The sequence below is a fragment of the Somniosus microcephalus genome, chromosome 9 (genome assembly GCF_052327205.1).
Source record: "Somniosus microcephalus isolate GS21.2 chromosome 9, FLI_Smic_1.0, whole genome shotgun sequence".
NCBI classification, from domain to species: domain Eukaryota; kingdom Metazoa; phylum Chordata; class Chondrichthyes; order Squaliformes; family Somniosidae; genus Somniosus; species Somniosus microcephalus.
The window spans coordinates 134,265,153-134,287,002 of record NC_140995.1 but is presented as its reverse complement, the minus strand read 5'-3'; the positions used below and the strand labels follow the sequence as shown (position 1 = coordinate 134,287,002).

The 21,850-nt window shown below is 42.8% G+C and overlaps 1 protein-coding gene across 50 annotated transcripts in view; it reads right to left on the bottom strand.

Annotated features, from left to right (window-relative positions):
- Positions 1 to 21,563, bottom strand: part of trdn (triadin) — a 732,832-nt gene extending 711,269 nt beyond the window's left edge. For 30 of the 50 annotated variants that reach the window (XM_085997221.1, XM_085997230.1, XM_085997261.1 and 27 more), the window contains exon 1: positions 21,122 to 21,562. In XM_085997221.1, coding sequence (XP_085853347.1) covers positions 21,122 to 21,143 — 22 coding nt within the window. In that variant the 5' untranslated portion in view covers positions 21,144 to 21,562. Of the gene's footprint in view, positions 1 to 21,121 lie in introns of all 50 variants that reach the window. The other 20 variants (XM_085997256.1, XM_085997227.1, XM_085997243.1 and 17 more) reach the window with 1 other exon arrangement.
- Between the last annotated feature and the right edge of the window lie 287 nt (positions 21,564 to 21,850).

The window sequence follows — 21,850 nt, the reverse complement described above, 5'->3', positions numbered from 1 at the left end:
TTGTTCCTAACCAGAAACTTAGTCAGCTCTTTTTTTAAAGTTATTAATTGACACAAAATTATATACTTTAGCTGCTAATGGATTCCACGTATCCATTACATTGCAGAGTAGTTGAGTCAGAGACCATTGTATCTTTTAAAGGAAGAGTGGACAATATTTGAAGTTGGGGCCTTATTACATAATCTAAACCACAATCTGCATATTTAAAGAAGGACCCCCTGGGTTTGGGTGAGTGGCTTAGCCGCTTGTCCTGAATTGTTGGTAGAAATCAGAAACAGTGGATCTGGACCAGATATCGGCAGGTAAGACACTCAGTGGATTTTAACTGCTTACCCGCCTGGTTTTCGCCATCCACCTCTATGTTATATTTAATATTGCACAACATCAAGCAAGATCACTTTATAAACCTATGAAATTCAAAACATTTTTCTAACAAATTTCACGTTTTATTTGAACATTGATATACATTGAAGGTGCTCCTGCATTCATTTATTTTTAATAGCTGTCTAAACACAGCATACTTACTTTTAGGGAACAGAATTACCCTATATTTGGAGAAGGCAAATACTGATTAAAACATGCCGCCTTTATTTTTCCAGTCAGACCAGAGCAGGCTGAAACTAACTTCATGGCTTTTCCTGTGAGTCAGAAGCTCAGGATCCCATGCCAGGTGTCACCATCAGCACTTGTTAGCGTAAGGCATGCAGGTCAGGTTATGCTCAGTAATCAGTGATTATGATACAAGAGGCCTAGAAATCCAAGTTCAAGTTCCACCTACTTAAACTGGAAAATTCATGGTGTGGAGATGCCGGAGTTGGACTGGGGTGGACAAATGTAAGAAGTCACACAACACCAGGTTATAGTCCAACAGCTTTATTTGAAATCACAAGCTTTCGGAGCGCTGCTCCTTCGTCAGGTGAAGTGGAGAAATGCATAAAGACACAGCTTATATAGTCAGAGAATCATGTCAGATGTTTACAGGTAATGTTTCCAACTGCCATTTATCACACCTCGGCAGAGAGATAATCACAGCAATCAAAGGTGTGAATGGTGTCCAAACAGGTCAGTCAGGAAAACATTACATCAAAGAACAATGAGGTGGGGTCACAAGGGGTCAAATATTGCAGATGCTGGGGTCTGTATGAAAAACAAAAAAACAGACAAAAAACTTTTTTTTTTGCTGGAAATCACAGCAGGTCCAGCTGCATCTGTGTAGAGAGAACAAGCCAATGTCGACTCGAGTCTGGATGACCCTGCGTCAGGTGGGGTTACATGTAGCGTGACATGAACCCAAGATCTCGGTTGAGGCCGTCCTCATGGTTGCGGAACTTGGCTATCAGTTTCTGCTCGACGATTTTGCGTTGTCGTGTGTCTCGAAGGCCGCCTTGGAGAATGCTTACCCGAAGATCGGAGGCTGAATGTCCTTGACTGCTGAAGTGTTCCCAAAATGCAGTAACTGCCACAAAAGTCCTCCCGAGACGCATAACAGAGGTCGCTCTGGAGTCCATGCAAAGGACAATCTAAATATAGAACTTGTCATACACTTTTTTAGGTGTACTTTCTAAAACATATATTACCCGGTATACAAAAATTAAAGTACCAATGTCAGAATTATAAGAATTTAAAAAATTGAGTATGGGGAGGGCATGTTTCATGAAGGAAAAATGAATACAATCAGAATATCCTTTCTTGCAGTGCATGGTATATTAATAATACAATCCTATTTTGTTTGTATTGTACCAAGATAATAAAGTGAAATCCACTCAGAGTGAACTTGAATATATGAAAAACAGTTAGTTTGGTTAATGTTACAAGGCAGCACCAGAATCTAAGGTGCTCAATCATAAATTGTGAAAGTGAAGCATCACAAATAATCATACCTGTGACTATCTTAATGGCAGCTTACTATAGACCAACAACTGTTTTTATATAATGCTAGCAGATCTCACATGGCATTACCTATGGCAAGTCGGAGGTTTCATAAAAACAGAGGTGTTATGCCATGTAGCAGCGCCAGGGACACTGATTCATCAGTTTTAGAATGGCTCTTGGAGTACTGGGAAGGGGTCCAGGATGTGGCAGTACTGGAGTTGAGCCTCTAGGTCTTGCAGTATTTTGTGGGGGTGGTCCTAGGGTTCGGCAGTACCGAGGGGTGTCCATGATTCGATGAACACTGAAAAAGGGGGTTCCATGAATCCTGGGGCAGTTCCTGGGCTATTGGATGATTGGGAGAGAGATCCTGGGATCTAGGAACATTGGGGAGAGAGGTCTCATGGTTTGGGAGCATGAGGAAATTCAAGGATCTGGAGCAAGGAGAATGCAGTCATGGGGTTTATGAGCACTGGGGGGGAATCCCAGGATCTGGAGGTGTGTGGGAATTTTTTCAAAGTTTCCTGGATAAAGCAAAGGAGGTCTCAAATACTTACAGGATTAGGAAATGCCCTCTTCTATGCTTGAACATTGGGAGTTTGCAATTTTGATGTTGAAAAGTAACAAGGTGCCATATTTTTCAGGGAAACTCTATACATACTGTATATAGCAAAAAAAAATCCAGTCTCTAAATTGAATTCACAAGGTTTTTTTTAATGAAAATTATGCTCCTAAGAATTTAGGTGCACATTGGGAATCTAAGGAGAGTAAATTCATAAAATTATCACTCACATGTAACAAAGATTAACTACCAATAAATTACCTGTGAAAATCTTAGCACCAATCTTTCATTGTTTATCCCCATAAGGAGCAATAGTATGCATCTCAGTTAGTTTTTGGTATTAGTACTTCTAGTCATATGGTACTTTATTAGTATGTTGATTGGATTGGAGTTTCCCCTTTTGAAAATGTTTATTCACCTTAAACTACAGGAGCAAGTTAGTCTCAGGATCATAATCTTTCTCACAAAATATGCAGTCAGTTTCACAGTGGCCCAAAATGTGAAGGAGCAAGAGATGCAGTTATGCTTGCAAGCTTTTTCTGAATAGGTCAGTTTCAGGCTTCATGTCTTGGTAATAAAAACAGGAAATGCTGGAAATACTCAGCAGGTCAGGCAGCATCTGTGGAGAGAGAAACCTTTCAGCTCGATGATCTTTTGTCTGATGAAAGGTCATCGACCTGAAATTGGCCCAGAAATTCGGGTCCCAACGCATGAGTACGCATGGGGTACTCATGCGTGGACCCGATGGAAGTGCCGGTTTCTTGCATGCACTGCACATGCGTGGGAAACCGGCACTTCCGTTCCTCTGAACGAAGGGATTCAGAGGTCGAAAGCGTGCGCGCGGGAGTCTGCGCTTGCGCTTTGAACTTACGTTTTTTTTACAGGCTTTTCCGTGAGGGTAAGTCTTTAGATTTTAGAAATGTAAAAACAAGGCGTAAGGCCAGCATTTTAAAAGGTAAGTGGTCAATTAATTAAAATTAAAACATTTTTTCCACAGGTTTATTATTTTTAAATACTTTAAAGCAAGGTAAGTTTATTTTTAGCCCCGTTTTTTTATAAAATTATTTTTTTCAAAAATTTAAATTATTGTTTAAAATAGTTATTTAATGTAATTTATAGTTTATTTAAAAAGTGTGATTTAAAAAAAAATGATTTGAAGGTTTACTGTTATTTTGGCGCCCGTATATTCATAAGTTTAGACAGGTCTTTCTGTCAATCTTATGAATGGGCTTTTCCCTCCTCTGATTGGCTGCCCATGGCTCACGTGATCCCAGGGGACGCATCACACTAACTATGCCCCTGGGACACGCAAGCACAGCGCGCCGGGAGTTGGAGCAGGCCCCAGAGCGGAATTCCACGGGAGCCCAGAGATCAACTGCCGGCGCGCAAGGTAAGTGCAGGTCAGGGGCTTGCACCCGCGGGAAGCCCCCGACCCGAATTTCTGGGCCGTTAACTGTTTCTCTCTCCACAGATGCTGCCTGACCTGCTGAGTATTTCCAGCATTTTCTGTTTTTATTTCAGATTTCCAGCATCTGCAGTATTTTGCTTTTGTATTCATGACTTGGTACTTTTATTTCCACTTCATCAAACAATTAGGCACCAACAGCCAGCCAGCCCTCAATTTTTGCATGAAAGCAACTCGAAAAGTTGCAATATTTAATTATCACACAGCTGCATACAGTGGTAACTACAAGCAAGAATTATAGGGCTGGATTGTCCCCCAGAGCAGATTTCGGGCAGCTGGTCAGTGGAGCGCCAGCTGGCTGCCAGGTAGCCCTTGTGGGAGGCTGCATCCATTTTGAGGACTGGGCCTTGTAACATTTGCATACTGAATTATCATTGGCCCGCAGGCATCTGTAAGGAATACCTATTATATTCACATGTGATCACATGCTGAGTTGTCATTGGCCTGCAGGCATCTGTAAGGACTGCTATTGCTTAGAAGACCCAGGGGGTCCTAACTCCATCTTGTCCCCACTGTGCTGTATGATTGAGATCACAGACCTGATGCTTCATAAAAGAGTTTAAACTGTACTACTCCGTTGTCCTGCAAGCTATTATTTTTGTACTAAGTGTGCAAAACAAGACATGGTGTCAGAACAGGGATTTGAAATGGACATCGTTGGAGCTCCCTTACCTCGAATGAATTGGAGATCTTTGAACTTACATAGAGAATGGTGCAAGTTCAAGCAACACGTGGAGTTAATGTTCTCGGGTCCACTGAAAAGCAAAGGGGAGGAAGAAAGATGCAGCTACCTACTCCTGTGGATCGGAGAAAAAGGGAGAGACATTTTTAACACATGGTCTCTCACCGCGGATGAAGCAAAGGTACTGAAAAGTTATTTCGACCGTTTTGAATCATATGTGATGTCCAAGACAAATACGATATTCACTAGGTACAAGTTTCAGGAGAAAGTACAAGGAGCTAATGAGTCGTTTGAACAGTTTGTGACTGAGTTAAAACTGCTGGTAAATGACTGTGAATATGCAGATAAAGATGAGATGGTCAGAAACAGCATCGTGTTTGGAATACATTCAGCTAAAGTGAGAGAGAAACTTTTGAATGTTGGGCCTGGGCTAACGCTGGACAAAGCTATGGACATAGCTAGATCGCACGAGATAGCCCAAGCACAGTTGAAAACCATAACCGGCGCCACGAGCAGCTCGTATGAAGAGACAGCGCACGCAGTTAATAGACACACACCAAAGAACACCGCCCAGAGAGCGTGTTTCAGAACAGAAAGAACAGAGAGAGTTCTAAAAATGGGCGACACAGACATAAAACGCTTCAAAAACTGTGGATATTGTGGAAACAACTGGCATAGGGAAAAGGAGCATTGCCCCGCCAAAGGAAGGCAATGTGCTACATGTGGTAAATGGAACCACTTTGCTAAAGTTTGCAAGACTGCTTTTGGAAAAACAGTACACACAGTGAGTGATAGCCAAATGCCAGATAGAGAGCCAAATGCAGAGGAACTGTTTATTGATTCTGTGTCACAGAAAAAACAGATTTCAGAGACTGAGCAAGCCTTTGCCGATATTGAGATAGGAAAACAGGGCACAGAGCTTAAGTTTAAACTAGACACTGGATCTCAGGTTAATGTAATTCCTCTGAGTGAGTATCACAGCTTGAAGGATGAGTGTGATCTACAGCCCACCTCATGCAGACTGACCAGATATGGGGGTGAGCAGCTCATTGTGAAAGGCACATGCGTGATGAAATGCAAGTACAAAGAAAGCAACATGATGTTGGACTTTTATATATTGACACTCAAGCACCTCCAGTGCTAGGTCTAAAGGCATGTTTAGACATGGACCTCGTCAAGCTAGTGCTATCATTGACAGCACCAGTTGAGAAGCAGACAGTCATGGAGGAGTTTGCTGACGTTTTCAAAGGAATCGGATTATTCCCAGGTGAATGCACTATTCACCTTGACCCAACAGCAACCCCTGTGGTTTGCCCACCGAGAAGGATACCCCTTGCTCTATGTAGTCGCCTGAAGGAGGAGCTGCAGAGCATGGAGAATACAGAAATCATCGTCCGGGAAACAGAACCGACAGAGTGGGACAACGCATTAGTAGTGGTTGAGAAACCACGTTCAGGCAAGCTCAGAGTCTGTCTCAACCCCAGAGATTTGAACAAGGCTATCAAACGCCCTCACTACCCTCTACCAACACTAGATGACATCACACCTAAGCTCGTGGGAGCACAATCAGGATACTGGACTATCAAGCTCGCAGAAGAGTCATCTAAGCTAACAACGTTCAACACACCATTTGGACGCTACTGATTTCTGCGTTTACCATTTGGTCTTATCTCAGCTCAGGATGAATTCCAGCGGAAGATCGACGAAACCTATGAAGGCCTCGACGGAGTAGTCACAATCGTAGACGACATCCTCATCTATGGCAGGAGTAGAGAGGAACATGACAGGAACCTCCGTGCGATGCTACAAAGGTCACGGGAGAAAGGTATTCGGCTCAACCCCGAGAAAAGCATAATCGGATCCACCGAGATCAGTTACTTCGGGCATCGCCTCTCAACTGATGGCATTAAGCCGGATCCAGAGAAAATCTCCGCCATCAAAAAGATGGAGCCGCCGAAGAACTGCGCAGAACGAGAGACAGTACTAGGCATGGTTAACTACTTAGCCAAGTTTGCCCCGAGCCTCTCCGAAATCAACGCACCCATGCGTCAGTTGCTCAAACAATCCAATGAGTTCCTGTGGGACAAACAACATGACACAGCATTTCTGTACTGGCCGCGCTAGACGTGCTCCTATCTAGTTATCCAGCAAGTTAAACACTTATTCAAAGTAATTCCTCGTGAAGCCGTTTGCTGTTTTGAAGCTTTACTTGAACAAATTTGTGAAACTGTAAACAAAGACAAAGTATGTTTTGTACATAAACTGAGTACTATACATTCGATATTACATAAGATATAAACATATTTACAACAGTAGAATAGATTAATTGTATAACTAACTAACATTTGGACTCACTTCTGTAACTATCAAATATTAACCTTTTATAAACATAGTGTTATCAAAATACTACTCTGACAACATTGCTATTATGCTAACAAACAAAGATACTCACAGATATTGCACTGGGCCTAACATATGAAATCAGATTACATTGGATTGTGAAACCCTCATGGAATTCTCCATTACTCAGTTCAGGTTCTTCCTGGAATTCCACTTCCTGGGATTTCACTTCCTGGGTCACACAGGAAGAAAGGTAGAGAGGCCAAATGACCTCTCACAGGAAGAAAGGTAGAAAGGTCAAATGACCTCTGCTTCATACAAACTGCTAACACGATAACCACCACCAGAGGGTGCTATCTGCATATAAAATGGTTCATCAGTCCAGAACATCACTGCTATACAATAGCTACCACCAGAGGGTGCTATCTGCATGTAAAATGTCCAGAACAATTTCAGAAAATGAAAGACCTAATCATCAGAGAACCAGGGCCAGTTCTTGCCTACTTCGACCCCAACAAAGAGCTCAGACTACAAGTGGACACATCAAAGTACGGATTAGGTGCAGTATTACTGCAAGAAGGAAAGCCTATCGGCTATGCTTCCAGATTACTCACAGACAGTGCAACCAACTATGCTCAAATCGAGAAAGAGCTATATGCAATCCTGTTTGGATGTAAGTGTTTCCACCAGTACGTTTATGGCCAACAAGTCATTGTGGAATCCGACCACAAGCCCCTCGAGTCAATCATGAGGAAACCACTAGCCGCAGCCCCACCAAGGCTACAGAGAATGATACTACAGCTACAGATGTATGACTTCACAATCATTCACCGTCCAGGCAAAGACATTCCTGTCGCAGACATGCTCTCCAGAAAGTCTCTTAGCTACCAGGACAGCAGCCTCAGTGAAGGCATGGATGTACAGGTGCACATGGTGTACAACAGCTTACCTGTGAGTGACTCAAAACTGAAGGAGATCCGAGCAGGAACAGAGAAAGATGCACAACTCACACTGCTGAGCAAAGCCATACATGAAGGATGGCCTGAGGAAAGGAGGAAATGCCCTCAGAGCATATCTGAATTCTGGAACCACAGAGACGAACTGTCACAAATCAACAGAATCATCTTCAAAGGGGAGAGAATCATCATTCCTACCAGTCTCAGAGAAGAGATGTTGACAAAAATTCATGCTGGACATATGGGCATGGAAAAATGCAAACAAAGAGCACGTGACATTATGTTCTGGCCTGGAATGTGCAAACACATTGAGGACATTGTCGGAAAATGTTCCATTTGTCTAGAACGCCACCCATCAAATGTCAAAGAGCCCATGATACCTCACCATATCCCAGACAGGCCCTGGCAGGTCACGGCAACGGATCTGTTCACATGGAACAACGAGGACTACATAGTGACTGTTGATTACTACAGCATATTTTTTGAATTGGACAAGCTTCACAGCACCTCATCTGCAGCTGTGATCCACAAGCTAAAGGCAGCCTTTGCCAGGCATGGCATGGTAGAGACTTTAGTCTCAGACAATGGCCCCCAATACAAATCAAAAGAGTTCGAGTCATTTGCCAAGGCATGGGATTTCACACATGTCACATCAAGCACACATTACCCTCAAAGTAATGGCCTTGCTGAAAAAACTGTCCAGATTGCAAAAACACTCATGGACAAAGCCAAAGCGGACAAAAGAGACCCTACATCAGTTTCCTTGAGTACCGCAACACTCCGGTTGACAACTTCAAGTCACCAGCACAGCTGTTGATGAGCCGCAGACTTTGCTCAATCTTTCCAAGCACCAACCAGCAGCTGCAGCCAGAGGTCATCCGCTGCAAGCAAGTGCATGCAAAACGTGTACAGAGACAGCAATACCAAAAGAGTTACTATGACAGGTCAGCTAGACTATTGCCGCCGCTGCACAATGGAGAATCCGTCAGAATCCAGGAGCATGACTACTGGAAGCCAGCAATTGTCATCCAGCCAGCTGACACGGAGCGATCGTATCACGTCCGCACCCCAGAAGGACAGGTGTACCGCCGCAATCGCAGGCACCTCCTGAACACCAAGGAATAACACCGTCATTCCGACGAGAGGATCAGTTCAACAGAGTGTGATGAACAGAGCAATACACAAAACACATCATACTTACCTGAACCTAAACCTGAACCTGATTTGTTGACCGATTCAGGAGCATGCTCAGTTCCATACCACACAAGCTTGGGACGAGAGGTCAAGCCTAGAGTTATCCTTGACTTGTGAACTGTCAAAGGGTGTAGGCGGATTGCTGCCCTAAAAAAAAACTGTACATCATTATTGAAACGTTGAGATGTTTTCAGTGCTAGTTAAATGTTGAGTTTACTTATATGTTGATGCTACTGAGAACATTATGTAGAAGAAAGGTTCAAAAGTAATGCATAACATTTTTCTTTTAAAAGAAAGGGGATGTAACATTTGCATACTGAATTATCATTGGCCCGCAGGCATCTGTAAGGAATACCTATTATATTCACATGTGATCACATGCTGAGTTGTCATTGGCCTGCAGGCATCTGTAAGGACTGCTATTGTTTAGAAGACCCAGGGGGTCCTAACTCCATCTTGTCCCCACTGTGCTGTATGATTGAGATCACAGACCTGATGCTTTATAAACGAGTTTAAACTGTAACTCCGTTGTCCTGCAAGCTATTATTTTTGTACAAAGTGTGCAAAACAAGACAGGCCTCATCAGCATCGGGTTGGCAGGCTGTCGCTGGATATCAAGCACTGTGGAGCAGCTGCTGACTCCAGGCTGCTGCAATATAATGCCTGGAGGAGGCCCCAATCTCTGGGGAGGAGGTTGGGGGGGGGGGGGCGTTGCCTGGAGGTATGGAATCACAGCGAATCACAGGGTTGTTTTATGGAACCTAGAGGAGCACGCTGTTCCTCCCAGCCCTCAAAAATTAAGTCTAATTTAACTATTGAGTTGTCTTTGGCCCAGCCACTATCTGATACATACATGACACATGCTCTGCTCAAAATGGCATCATAGTCCTATCAACATCATAGGACCCCAATTTAAATATTTTCATCAGCTTGGTACCCTATTTAGGCAGTTGCTCAGGATGCCTATTCAGAAGACTCCTTCAATATGGTGATGGCCACCACGATGGCGCTATGAGGCGCTAAGTTCTTACACTCCCTTTTATGTCACTACCATAGGAACAAGAGTAGGCCATTCAGCCCCTCAAGCCTGTCCCGTCACTCAATTAGATCATGGTTGATCTACACCTCAACTCCATTTAGCTACCTTTGATATATATCCTTACCTAATAAAATCTGTCAATTTCAGTCTTGAAAATTTCAATTGACCCAGCATCCACATCCTTTTGTGGGAAGAGAGTTCTAGATTTCCACTGCCCTTTGTGCGGAAAAGTGCTTCCAGATTTCACTCCTAAATAGTTTAGGTCTAATTTTAAGATTGTGCCCTCTTGTTCTGGGGAAGTAACTGTATCTACTGTTACAGGGTCCCACTGTCTCAGAGCATCCTTTTCCTTACAAGCAGTAGTTCTTTAACAATCCAAGTTCCAAACACCTTTTAATGCACAAAACACACAGCAAGACCACACAATGGGCTGGATTTTCATTGAGGAGTCGGGTAGGAGGCGGGACTACAACTTTCGGGGTTGTAGTCCCGCCTCCATCGAGTTGTAGCCAACCCACGCAATTTTGACTTGATTGACCTTGTTGAGCTTGCCCAGCGGGCTCAGCAGGCCATTTAAGGGCCACCCAGCAACAGGTGATGTCACAGATTGATATTTCATCTGTCAAGACCTTTTGACAGATGAAATATCAGCGTTTCACAGCTGTTTGAAGATGTCAAACACTGACAATCTGTACTCCAAGTTAATTCCTTCCTCTCAGGTTGATTTAGAGATCTCCCCGGAACAGAAAGCTGAATGCTGCAATTTTTGACAGCTCGCAGCCATTCTGCTTTCTGTGCCGGTGAGATGAGGGACCCCCGAGACCTGAAGGAAGGAAAGCTGTAAAGGTATGTAAAACTTCTTTAAACACTTTACACATACCAAACACACTTACCTTTGCACTCATGCACCCATCACTCACCTGAACACCGGACATCTCGACCCCTCCAAGCCCTTCATCCCGACGGTCCGCCTCCTCTAACTTGGCGTGGTTTGGAGCCGTCGGGAATCCCACACTTCAACAGTAAGAATAGGGATTAGGCCAAAAACTGCCTGTTAACAGGCAGTTAATTGGCACTAATCCCCTTCCCGCCTCGGGGAGGCGGGTCCCAGTTTGGGTACCCGCCTCCTTTGAAACTGGCATGGAGGCGGGTTGGGTGCGGGATGGGTTCGTGCCCCCCGATTTCGGGATTTTAACCCCCCACATGCCTCCAATCCTGCCTCCACGGCCCAATGAAAATCCTGCCCAATATGTCTTTCAACTCTTTCAGGCCCTACTTCTCTTGAACATCACCTTTTATCTTTAGCTGGCTGGGGAAAGTCTACTCCCACTCCAGGTGCAATTATCTTTAAAGGGCAGGTTGTTAAAGGAGCCATACCCTTCCTCTGGGATCAGGGCCCTCATCAGCCTGCTGCTGACATAACAGCCCTCAATCACCTTGCTACCCTACTTTATCAAATCTTTTTATCATTTTAAACACCTCGATTACATTACTGCTCAACCATCTAAACTCAAGGGAATACACGCCTAGTTTATGCAATCTGTCCTCATAATTTAATCCTTTAAGCCCTGGTATCATTCTGATATATCTGTGCTGTACCCCCTCCAAGGCCGGGATCTCCTTCCTAAGCTGTGGTGCCCAAAACTGAACGCAGTACTTCTGATCAAGGCTCTGTACAACTGAAGTAACATTTCTCCTACTTTGTGTTCCAATCCTCCCCTTTGTGTACCACCGAGATTCTGCCTGATGGGAGCCCTGAAAATTCAGCCCAATGTGTAATTTATGTGAATACATGCTGGAAATGAGTGATTACTTTTCATTTATTTATTGTACAATTTTACACTGAAAACAATTAGCTTCATCCAAATTTTCGTAATTTGCTTGGTGTAAAATTAGATCAGAAAATTGAAGACATTTACATTAAACAATTCAAGAGGCTTTCAAAAACACTAAAGAAGCTTAATCACTCTACTAACTACTGGCTTGTGATGTTTGTCCCACAAGTGACTGGCAGAATGTACTGCTTCTACTAAAACTGGCAATCTAAAATGTCACAAATCAACAGCTTATTTTGGAAAACCAATCAATTCATTTGCTAATTGTTGGGTGGATCTCCACAAATTATAATTTATTACCTTGTGAATATCACAAATGTATTTTTTATTGTGTAAACAAGTATGTTTGAATTCTCAGAGGTTTTTTTTTTGTACTTATAACATTCAATGGGACAACATGGTACAAACAGAACTTTGGACCTACATCCTTACAAGATTATACAGAACTGGCAATAAATCCACTATAAAATACAGTTAGATAACATATCATATAGTTAGATTTAGTGGTCTTGTCCAGAGGTTTAAGTATTATAAAGTTTCAAATTGCAGTCATGATTTGTGAATCAGTCCTCCTACTCTATCTAATTATATGTGGGAAGTGGTTAATCTCCGACAGTAGTTGAAGCACCGGAATAAATCTTGACAAATTTATGTCAGATAGAATATATGGAACACAATTCTATACATACAATTAGCAATCCTGTGTGCCTTGTCACTAAAATTCTATTCTATACAGTAGCACAATGAAGTATCAAAAATCACTAGATTAGTGAATGAAGAGTAATTTTCATGTTTTTCCAGTAGAATGTAACGGCATGCCACTTTTGTACTGGAGTTTAACAGAGGAGGGGCATCACACATCCATCAGTAATTAAAGGCATCTGTTTGTCAGCCTGGTATATGAGCAATTAAAGCACATTCAAAAGCTGGTCAAAGGTTGTTCATAACAGCCTCGTACAACTTAAAAATCATAGCTCACTATTGGCAGTATCGCACCCATCGCTCTGGTCCCAGTCTTTCCATCTTTAAATAATTAAACAAATTCCAGGTAAATTTATAATAAATCAATAGCAAAATGCTACAGTAAATTTATGTCAGATAGGGCCCTGACTCCAAAACTATAATGCAAAAAAAGTAAAATGGGGCCAATGTGGATTTCCACCACAATCACAGCCCAAAATATGGCCACCAAATTGTTAATCTTAAACGTCACCAGTATCGATGCCCATCTACTCTGAGCCTTCCCCGCCGTATGGTAAACTTGGGCAGATGGGTGTGTCGAAGCTGACCCTGCAAATTAGCGTCCTAATCCAACCACATGAAACACTGCCACTATATAAGTGGTAGTAGATGCAGCAAAGCAGCATCATCGAGACAGATAATGCATTGAGGAGGTCATCTTTGGTGAAACTACTGCAGCTTTCTAAAACTTTCCCAGGACAGCAGTGAGTACTCGAGAGTTTTACATTTTAGATTGAGGAAATGGATTTCCCAATGGGAATCCCTATCTTCCCGTGTTATGAAGTGGAGGAGGATGATGATGAGATAATGGAAGTAGCCAGATTGGTAGAACTGAGGGTAAGGCATCACCAAAGAGTTTGTTTCCAACATGCTGATACCTATTCCACAGGTTTTGCAGACCTAGACTTCTTACATAGATTTCTCTGCCCACCAATGCTTCTGAAGACTGCACTTCCCCCAGAGACGATCAGAGAGTTATGCCAGCCCTTGCCCAAAGAGTTGCAGTCCACTTCAATAAGGAGCTTAGAATTATTTTCAGCAGTGCAAGTGGCCAATGCCATGAAATTTATTTTTGGATTGTTCCAGGCAGCCTCAGGTGGCCTTTGTCACATTAGTCAGACAGCATTTCACCACTTGTATAAAGGTCATTGATGCTCTATTCAGGTGGATCGTGCAGTTCAGTAGAACCTGCAAAACAAATCAATCCATTTCTATAGACTGGCACGGTTTTCACAGGTGCAGGGTGCAATTGACAGGAGACATGTGGCCTTGAAAGCCGAATAATGACAACCCCCTCTATTTCATTAATAGGAAAGGGTTTCACTCCATCAACATCAATCTAGTGTGTGATGACAATTACCTTATCCTGCACGTTAATGTCTGTTAACCAGGACATTGTCATGAAACTTCTATCATACGAGAATTCACTATATGTTCCTATACCAGACTCAAAAACATGTACAAGGATGGTTAATTGGTGATTAGGGATCTCCCCTACAGTCCTGGCTAATTACTCCAGTATACCATCCATAGACAGAGAGGAAGAACAAATATAATGAAGCCCACGGGACTACAAGTGTGATAAAGCAGTCAGTGGCATTCTGAAGTCTCATTTTAGGTGCCTGGGCAAACCTGGTGCAGCTCTGCAGTACAGCCCAGCCTAGTGTCCAGAATTATGTAGCATGCTGCATTCAGCATAATATTGCTCTGCAGAAAATAATACTACTTCCTGAAATTGAAGAGGACAATGATTAAAAGAGAGAGGTGTCCATCCATCCCCACATCTAGAGGAGATTGCACAGGAAGGAGCAAGAAATCCATCAGCATGCAGCCAGACAAAGGAGGCAGCAGGTTATTTTTAAAAAGTCCTGAAGCCAAATAAAAATCCTTCACTCATAGCTGGTTCCACTCATCACCCTCAAATGCCTCATTAAAACCTGCATTCCCAAAGGCCTCTGTATCTTATCTCAACAATAGAAATATCACATTTCATTAATTCAGACCACTGAGCTGCATACATCCAGAAAAATGGAGTCTGTGTGGTCAATCAATTTGTACTTTCCAGTATATTCTCCAAATGATTCCAATAATTTCAAACACTAACTACAACTACTTCTTACTTCTATCAGCTACTTTACTACCGTCTCCTTAAGCCCCTCTCCCCTGCTCCCTCAACCCTCACTTCCAGTAACAAGTGAGAGGAGCTTAAGGACTTCTTTGTCAGTAAAATTGAGACTGTCCATTAGCTGCCTCTGCTGCTTCCTCCCTTCCCCCTGCCCACCAAGCCAAGCATTCCTCCAAGCTCCGTCCTGCCCTAGCCTGGATCCTACATCCTTTTCTAGTTTCTCTCCTATCTCCCCTCATGCCCTCTCCAAGCTCATCTTGTCCATGAGACCCACCTCTTGCTCTCTTGACCGCTTTCTCACTAAACTGCTGATTACCCAACTTCCCTTCCTGGCCGCCATGCTAGATTATTTTATAAATAGCTCCCTGTCCTTAGATACTGTGCCTCCACCTTTCAAAACAGCCTTCATCATGCCTCAAACCACACTCATCCCCAATGGCCTTGCAAACTATCACCTAATCACCAACCTCCTTTTCTTCTCCAAAGTCTTTGAATGAGTTGTCACCTCCCAAATCCATGCACATCTTTCCTGCAACACCATTTTGAATCTCTCCAATCAGATTTCCACTCCTGCCACAGCACTGAAACGACTTTAATTAAAGTGTCAAATGACATCCTGTGTGACTGCGACCATGGAGCATTTTCCCTTCTCAACCTCTCTGCAGCATTCGAAAAAGTTGATCACACAATCATGCTCCAACACCTGTCCTTCGCTGTCCAGTGCAGTGGCACTGCCACTGCTTGGTTCCACTACTACCTATCAAATCGTAGCCACAGCATTTACATCAATGCCTTCATTTCCCACTCCTACACCAATACCTCTGTGATCCCCCAAGGATCAATCCTTGGCCCCCTACTTTTCCTCATTTAACATTATCCAAAGACATAGGCCCTGCCCCCAATCGTAATGGGAGTGTGTGAGCCCCGAAGCGGATGGCACACCCAGAAATAAGAATGACATCGCGACACGGAGGATTTTAGTGGCCAGGTGTCATTGCATGCCAATTGCTGAATTTCTAACCAAAGCAGCTGGGAAGTCAGTGGAAAACATTGGGGCAGTAATTCCTCCCCAAACGCGTGAGTATGGAAGGGGTACTCACGCGTCTGGCCGGAGGAAATGCCGGTTTTCAGCATGCACAGCGCATGCGCTGAAAACCGGCATTTCCTCTCCTCTCACCCAAGAGTTGAAGAGGCTAGCGCGTGCGCTGTAGGGGGCAGCGCGTGCGTCTTGGATTTCCTCTGTTTTGGGGGATTTGCGCATGTGTAAAGGCTTCCGGTCTTTACGCTTGTAAAAAGCACACGTAAGTATTTATTTTTACAGGTAAGTGGTGTTTTAGTGCAATTTAGACATTTTTTTTCCACAGGTTTATTATTTTAAAGAATCTACAATAAGGTAAGTTTAGTTTTAGACCCTTTTTATTAAAAATTTATTTTTTTCAAAAAAAAAAATTATTGTTTAAATTATTTTTTTAAACTTATTTATACTTAATTTAATGAGTGGGATGTTTTTTAAAATTTTATTTAAAGTTTAAGTAGTGTTTTGGGGTGCAGTACTTCTCATGAGTTTGACAGTTCTTACTCTCAAACTTATGAATGAAGTTTCCCCTCCCCTGATTGGCTGAACAGTGCTCACCTGATCCCAGCCGGCACATCGCACTAACTACGCCGCTGGGTCAGGTTAGCACAGCGCGCCGACATCAGAACCTGGCCACTGAAAGGAAATCCACTGCGGGCCAGGTTTCAGATGTCGGCGCGCAGGGTGAGTGCACATCGGGGGCTTGCCGCGCGTGCAAGCCCCTGACACCAAGTTCTGGGCCATTATAATCATGCCGGTCAGAAACAGCCAGAGGGGACCAAAGGGAATGGCCCCTGGCACTAAGGTAAGTGGATAGGCAGGGTGGTGAGGGGCTGGGGGGGTGGGTCTTGGTTGAGGGTGAAGGAATCCAGGAGCTGGGGAGGCCCAAGGTTTACATATGGGGCCCAGTGCAGCACTTCTGCACCTATTGGACCACAACTTATTGCAGGTGGTGTAACTGTAGTCAGTAGTCTGGAGTTAAGAAGACGGATTATTCCAAAAATTGCTTATAGAAACATAAAAACATAGAAGCTAGGAGCAGGAGTAGGCCATTCGGCCCCTTGAGCCTGCTCCGCCATTCAATGCGATCATGGCTGATCATCCAAATTCAGTACCCTGTCCCTGCTTTCTCCCCATATCCCTTGATCCCCTTAGCCTGAAGAAATATATCTAACTCCTTCTTGAATATATTTAATGAATTGGCCTCAACTGTCTTCTGTGGCAGAGAAATCCACAGGTTCACCACTCTCTGGGTGAAGAAATTCCTCCTCATCTCAGTACTAAATGGCTTACGCCTTATCCTTAGACTGTGACCCCTGGTTCTGGACTCCCCCGTCATCGGGAACAGCCTTCCTGCATCTAGCCTGTCCAGTCCTGTTAGAATTTTATAAGTTTCAATGAGATCCCCTCTCATTCTTCTAAACTGTAGCGAATATAAGCCTAATCGACCCAATCTTTCTTCATACGTCATTCCTGCTATCCCAAGTATCAGTCTGGTGAATCTTCACTGCACTCCCTCCATGGCAAGAACATCCTTCCTCGGATAAGGTGACCAAAACTGCACATAATACTCAAGGTGTGGTCTCACCAAGGCCCTGTACAACTGCAGCAAGACATCCTTGCTCCTGTACTCGAATCCTCTCGCTATGAAGGCCAGCATGCCATTTGCCTTCTTAAACACCGGCTGCACCTGCATGCTTACCTTCAGTAACTGGTGCACAAGGGCACCCAGGTCTCGTTGCACTTCCCCTTTTCCCAATCTATTGCCGTTCAGATAATAATCTGTCTTCCTGTTTTTGCCACCAAAGTGGATAACCTCACATTTATCCACATTATACTGCATCTGCCATGCATCTGCCCAATCACCCAACCTGTCCAAATCATACTGGAGTTTCTCTGCATCCTCCTCACAGCACACACGCCCACCCAGCTTTGTGTCATCTGCAAACTTGGAGATATTACATCTAATTCCCTCGTCTGGATCATTAATATATATTGTGAATAACTGGGGTCCTAGCACCAATCCCTGCGGTACCCCACTAGTCACTGCCTTCCACTCGGAAAAAGACCCGTTTATTCCAACTCTTGCTTCCTGTCTGCCAACCAGTTTTCTATCCAAGTCAGTACCTTACCCCCTAATCCCATGTGCTTTAACTTTGCACACTAGTCTCTTATGCGCGGCCTTATCGAAAGCCTTCTGAAAGACCAAATACACTACATCCACTGGTTCTCCCTTATCTATTCTACCAGTTACATCCTCAAAAAATTCCAGTAGATTAGTCAAGCATGATTTACCTTTTGTAAATCCATGTTGACTTTGTCTGATCCTGTCACTGTTTTTCAAGTGCTCTGCTATTACATCTTTTATAATGGACTCTAGCATTTTCCCCACTACCGATGTCAGGCTTACCAGTCTATAATTCCCTGTTTTTTTCTCTACCACCTTTTTTAAATAGTGGGGTTACATTAGCTACCCTCCAATCTATGGGAACTGTTCCAGAGTCTATAGAATTTTGGAAGATGACCAGCAATGCATCTACTATTTCTAGGGCCACTTCCTTAAGTACCCTAGGATGTAGACTATCAGGCCCTGGGGTTTTATCGGCCTTCAATCATGTCAATTTGCCTAACACCATTTCCCAACAAATACTGATTTCATTCAGTTCCTCCCTCTCATTAGACCCTATGTTCCCCGACATCTCTGGGAGTTTATTTGTGTCCTCCTTTGTGAAGACAGAACCAAAGTATGTATTTAATTGGTCTGCCGTGTCTTTGTTCCCCATTATAAATTCCCCTGATTCTGACTGCAAGGGGCCTATGCTTGACTTTACCAATCTTTTTCTCTTCACTTATCACCAGTTAATGACAAGAGGAAAGCATGATAGGTAAAGGGGCAAGAGTGTTACAGGATGTGCATGGGAAATAGTTAATTCAGTTACCTTGGCCAAACTCATTAATCTCATTCTGCACTCTGTGGCAATTTGTGGGGCAGTGGAGGTTGCACTGCCTTTCATTATTGCTTCCCTCCATACAGTTTCTACCATCATCTTATGGGATTTCTTGCTCTCAATCCTCAGGAGGCCATATTTTCTAGACCTCATTTTAGCAATTAAATATAATGGATGTATCAGAAAAATTGGCACCTCTTGCAGTCTTTCGCTTCTTGTGGTTTGACTTCAGAATTCACCCTTTAACCAGCTGCTGCATTTTAGATGCTGCAACACAACTTGATTCCCCTCCCTTCAAGTGGTTGTACGCCAATGACCTGGCCAATATTTATCCCTCAATCAATATCACAAAAACAGATTATTCTGGTTATTTATCTTATTGCTGTTTGTGGGACCTTACTATGCACAACTTGGCTGCCGCGTTTCCTACGTTACAACGGTGGCTACACTTCAAAAGTACTTCATTGGCTGTAAAGCACTTTGGAATGGCCTGAGGTCGTGAAAGGCGCTATATAAATGCAAGTCTTTCTTTTTTTCTTTCTTATCACTAAGAGAAAGCAATGTCAGAGACTTTATCATTGTAATGCTAATTATGAACTTTGTATAGATCATTAGTTCTATAGCATTATTGCCAAAACATTAAAGACTTTGGCCTAGATTTTCCTTGTTGTTGCCTCCCATGTTCGGGCAGTACTGAGATGAGTCAGGCTGTGAAATTGGCCAGGAGCTGTTCCCTAGGGGGTGGAAAGGTTTTTAAAAAAAATGTAAATCCCTGCCAGGAGTAGAATCGATTATGGGGCAATCAATTCACTCCTTCTTCCCGCAAAATTTAAATTTAAGCTTCTAAAGGCCTTTTCTCTTGCATTACTGCACCACAGCTGAACTTGCTTCGATGTTATAACTGCCATTTTACAGAAATTTCTTTGGGATCAGCACTGGTTCAATTGGGTGAGCAGAAAGCCAGCCCTGCCACAATTCCATCAGCAAAGCCACTGCTGAAGAAAATCTGAGCCTCAGTTTTGTCCAATTTGTCAGTTGCGGCAGTCTGTGTTCATAGCATTGACAACCTTGCCGTGTCACTTCCAGCATTGCTCTCCACAAACCTGGACATCTGCGCAATATGATTAAAATGGCATTGTCACACTGCTCAGCAAATCAAAATATTTATGAAAAACACTTCTTATTTGTTTGAAAATTGAAGTTAACATTTTATTGACATTAGAGGGCAGATCTTTCTCATGTGGACTTAAATGTAAAGGATTGCCTGAGCGCAGCGCATAGAGGAAAATTGAACAGGGCAGAACAAATGCCCTTAATGGAGCCTGCACTATTTTCTGTCCATTTATGTTAATGAATGAATGGAAAAATCAGGTGGGCTTCCTGCCCGATTTTCTTCAATGTGTTGCACTCAGGCAAGCATTTATGTCTCAGTCCAATAAGAGGGAAATTTTGAGCCTAGTACTTTAGCAGACAAGCAAGAAGATCGAGATTCTCAGCTTTTCTTGGTTTTGACAGAGATCAGTAGACTGCTCTCTGCTTATAGATAGGAGACTGTCCAACTTAATCACCTGTTTTTATACTTTGCCACAGTTTGTTATATTCACGTTCAACCTATAAAAATAGCTGACAAAAGCAGTTTACTGCACTAATTAAACCATTAATGCATTAGCGCAATGCAAACAATTTTATTAACTATCTTGGGAAAGAAACAAAATAAAATATGACATAAACTATACGTTTGGCCTTTCTGTGTAAGAAAATTAGTATACTTTAGTCCAAAATATTTGTTGAGTATAACATGATGCATTGTTTTTAATCAAAGCATACTACATTATGCGGTCATTTACTTTAATTCATAGCAATCTCTTTCTTAGTTTCTACTGATATATATTAAACAGACAAGCAAATTGATAGAGTAAATATCACTGATCTGATTAATGCTGCCATCCATGTGGAATCTTAACAATGTTGCTTCAATCATAATTCCCTAATGCATTTAAAATTCATGTATCTGAAATTAATGCACCCATCCCCCAAATGCACTAGACATAAACACCCCCACATAATTTCTCAGGCTGCACAACCTGTGTTATTTATAGAAAGCTATGGTAATCTAATTCTGCTGCTGACTGATGCAGCCACTTGCAATTCACACAGTAACTGGGAAAATCTTTTTTCAGCCAGCACAAAACATATTTTAATTATTGCTCCTGGGGCTTTCAAATGAAATATATTTTCCATGCAACATTAAACAAATGACACAGACACTTTTTGCAGCTCTTCACAATACCTTCAGTTGTGAGTTCAGTCATACTGGTCAAGATTCTTATTTCCACTCTCCTGGCAATTCAATGAACTTCTTCAAGTATGCTGAACTTGGTTACTCAGAACTGTGATAATAATAAGAGAGGAGGGATGATCCTCACACTTATCAAGTAGTGGGACTGTGGAGATCTTCGGTGCCCTTTGCAGAGTCCTCCCCCCAGCAAGAGCTTTCACAACTGGAGGCTTGTTGCTCGCAATAAGGATATCAACTTCAATCTAAAATAGAAATGTCTCACAATGTGTTTCCATGTTCCCGATTTTAGAATCATTAGTATCTGAAGGAATCCAGCACCAAGGGACAGCAAAGCAGGAAAGGACACTAAAAAGCACAGTTAGTCTATGGCACTGTTCAAGCCCTTGCAACTTCCACTCTGTATCTACTGCTGCCCAATGTATAGGTCAAAATAAAGAATTATTTGCTTCAAGGTAACCTTATCCATTATTACTCAGTTTTATTATTAGAACAGTTAATGCTTAGTCCATTCTGCATTGCCTTTTTTAGCCAGGGGAGGGTCCGGACACAACTGGTGTCAGAAGGCAATGAATTATGGGTACTGAGCTAATTTATTTTTTACGTTCCCTGATGATTTAAATTCCAGCTGCCAAACAGCAGTTACAGGGGCAGGAGATTAGTGCTGTAATAAGATAGCGATTATACAATAAACACTCCCATTTTTCTTGCTTTTCTTTGCTT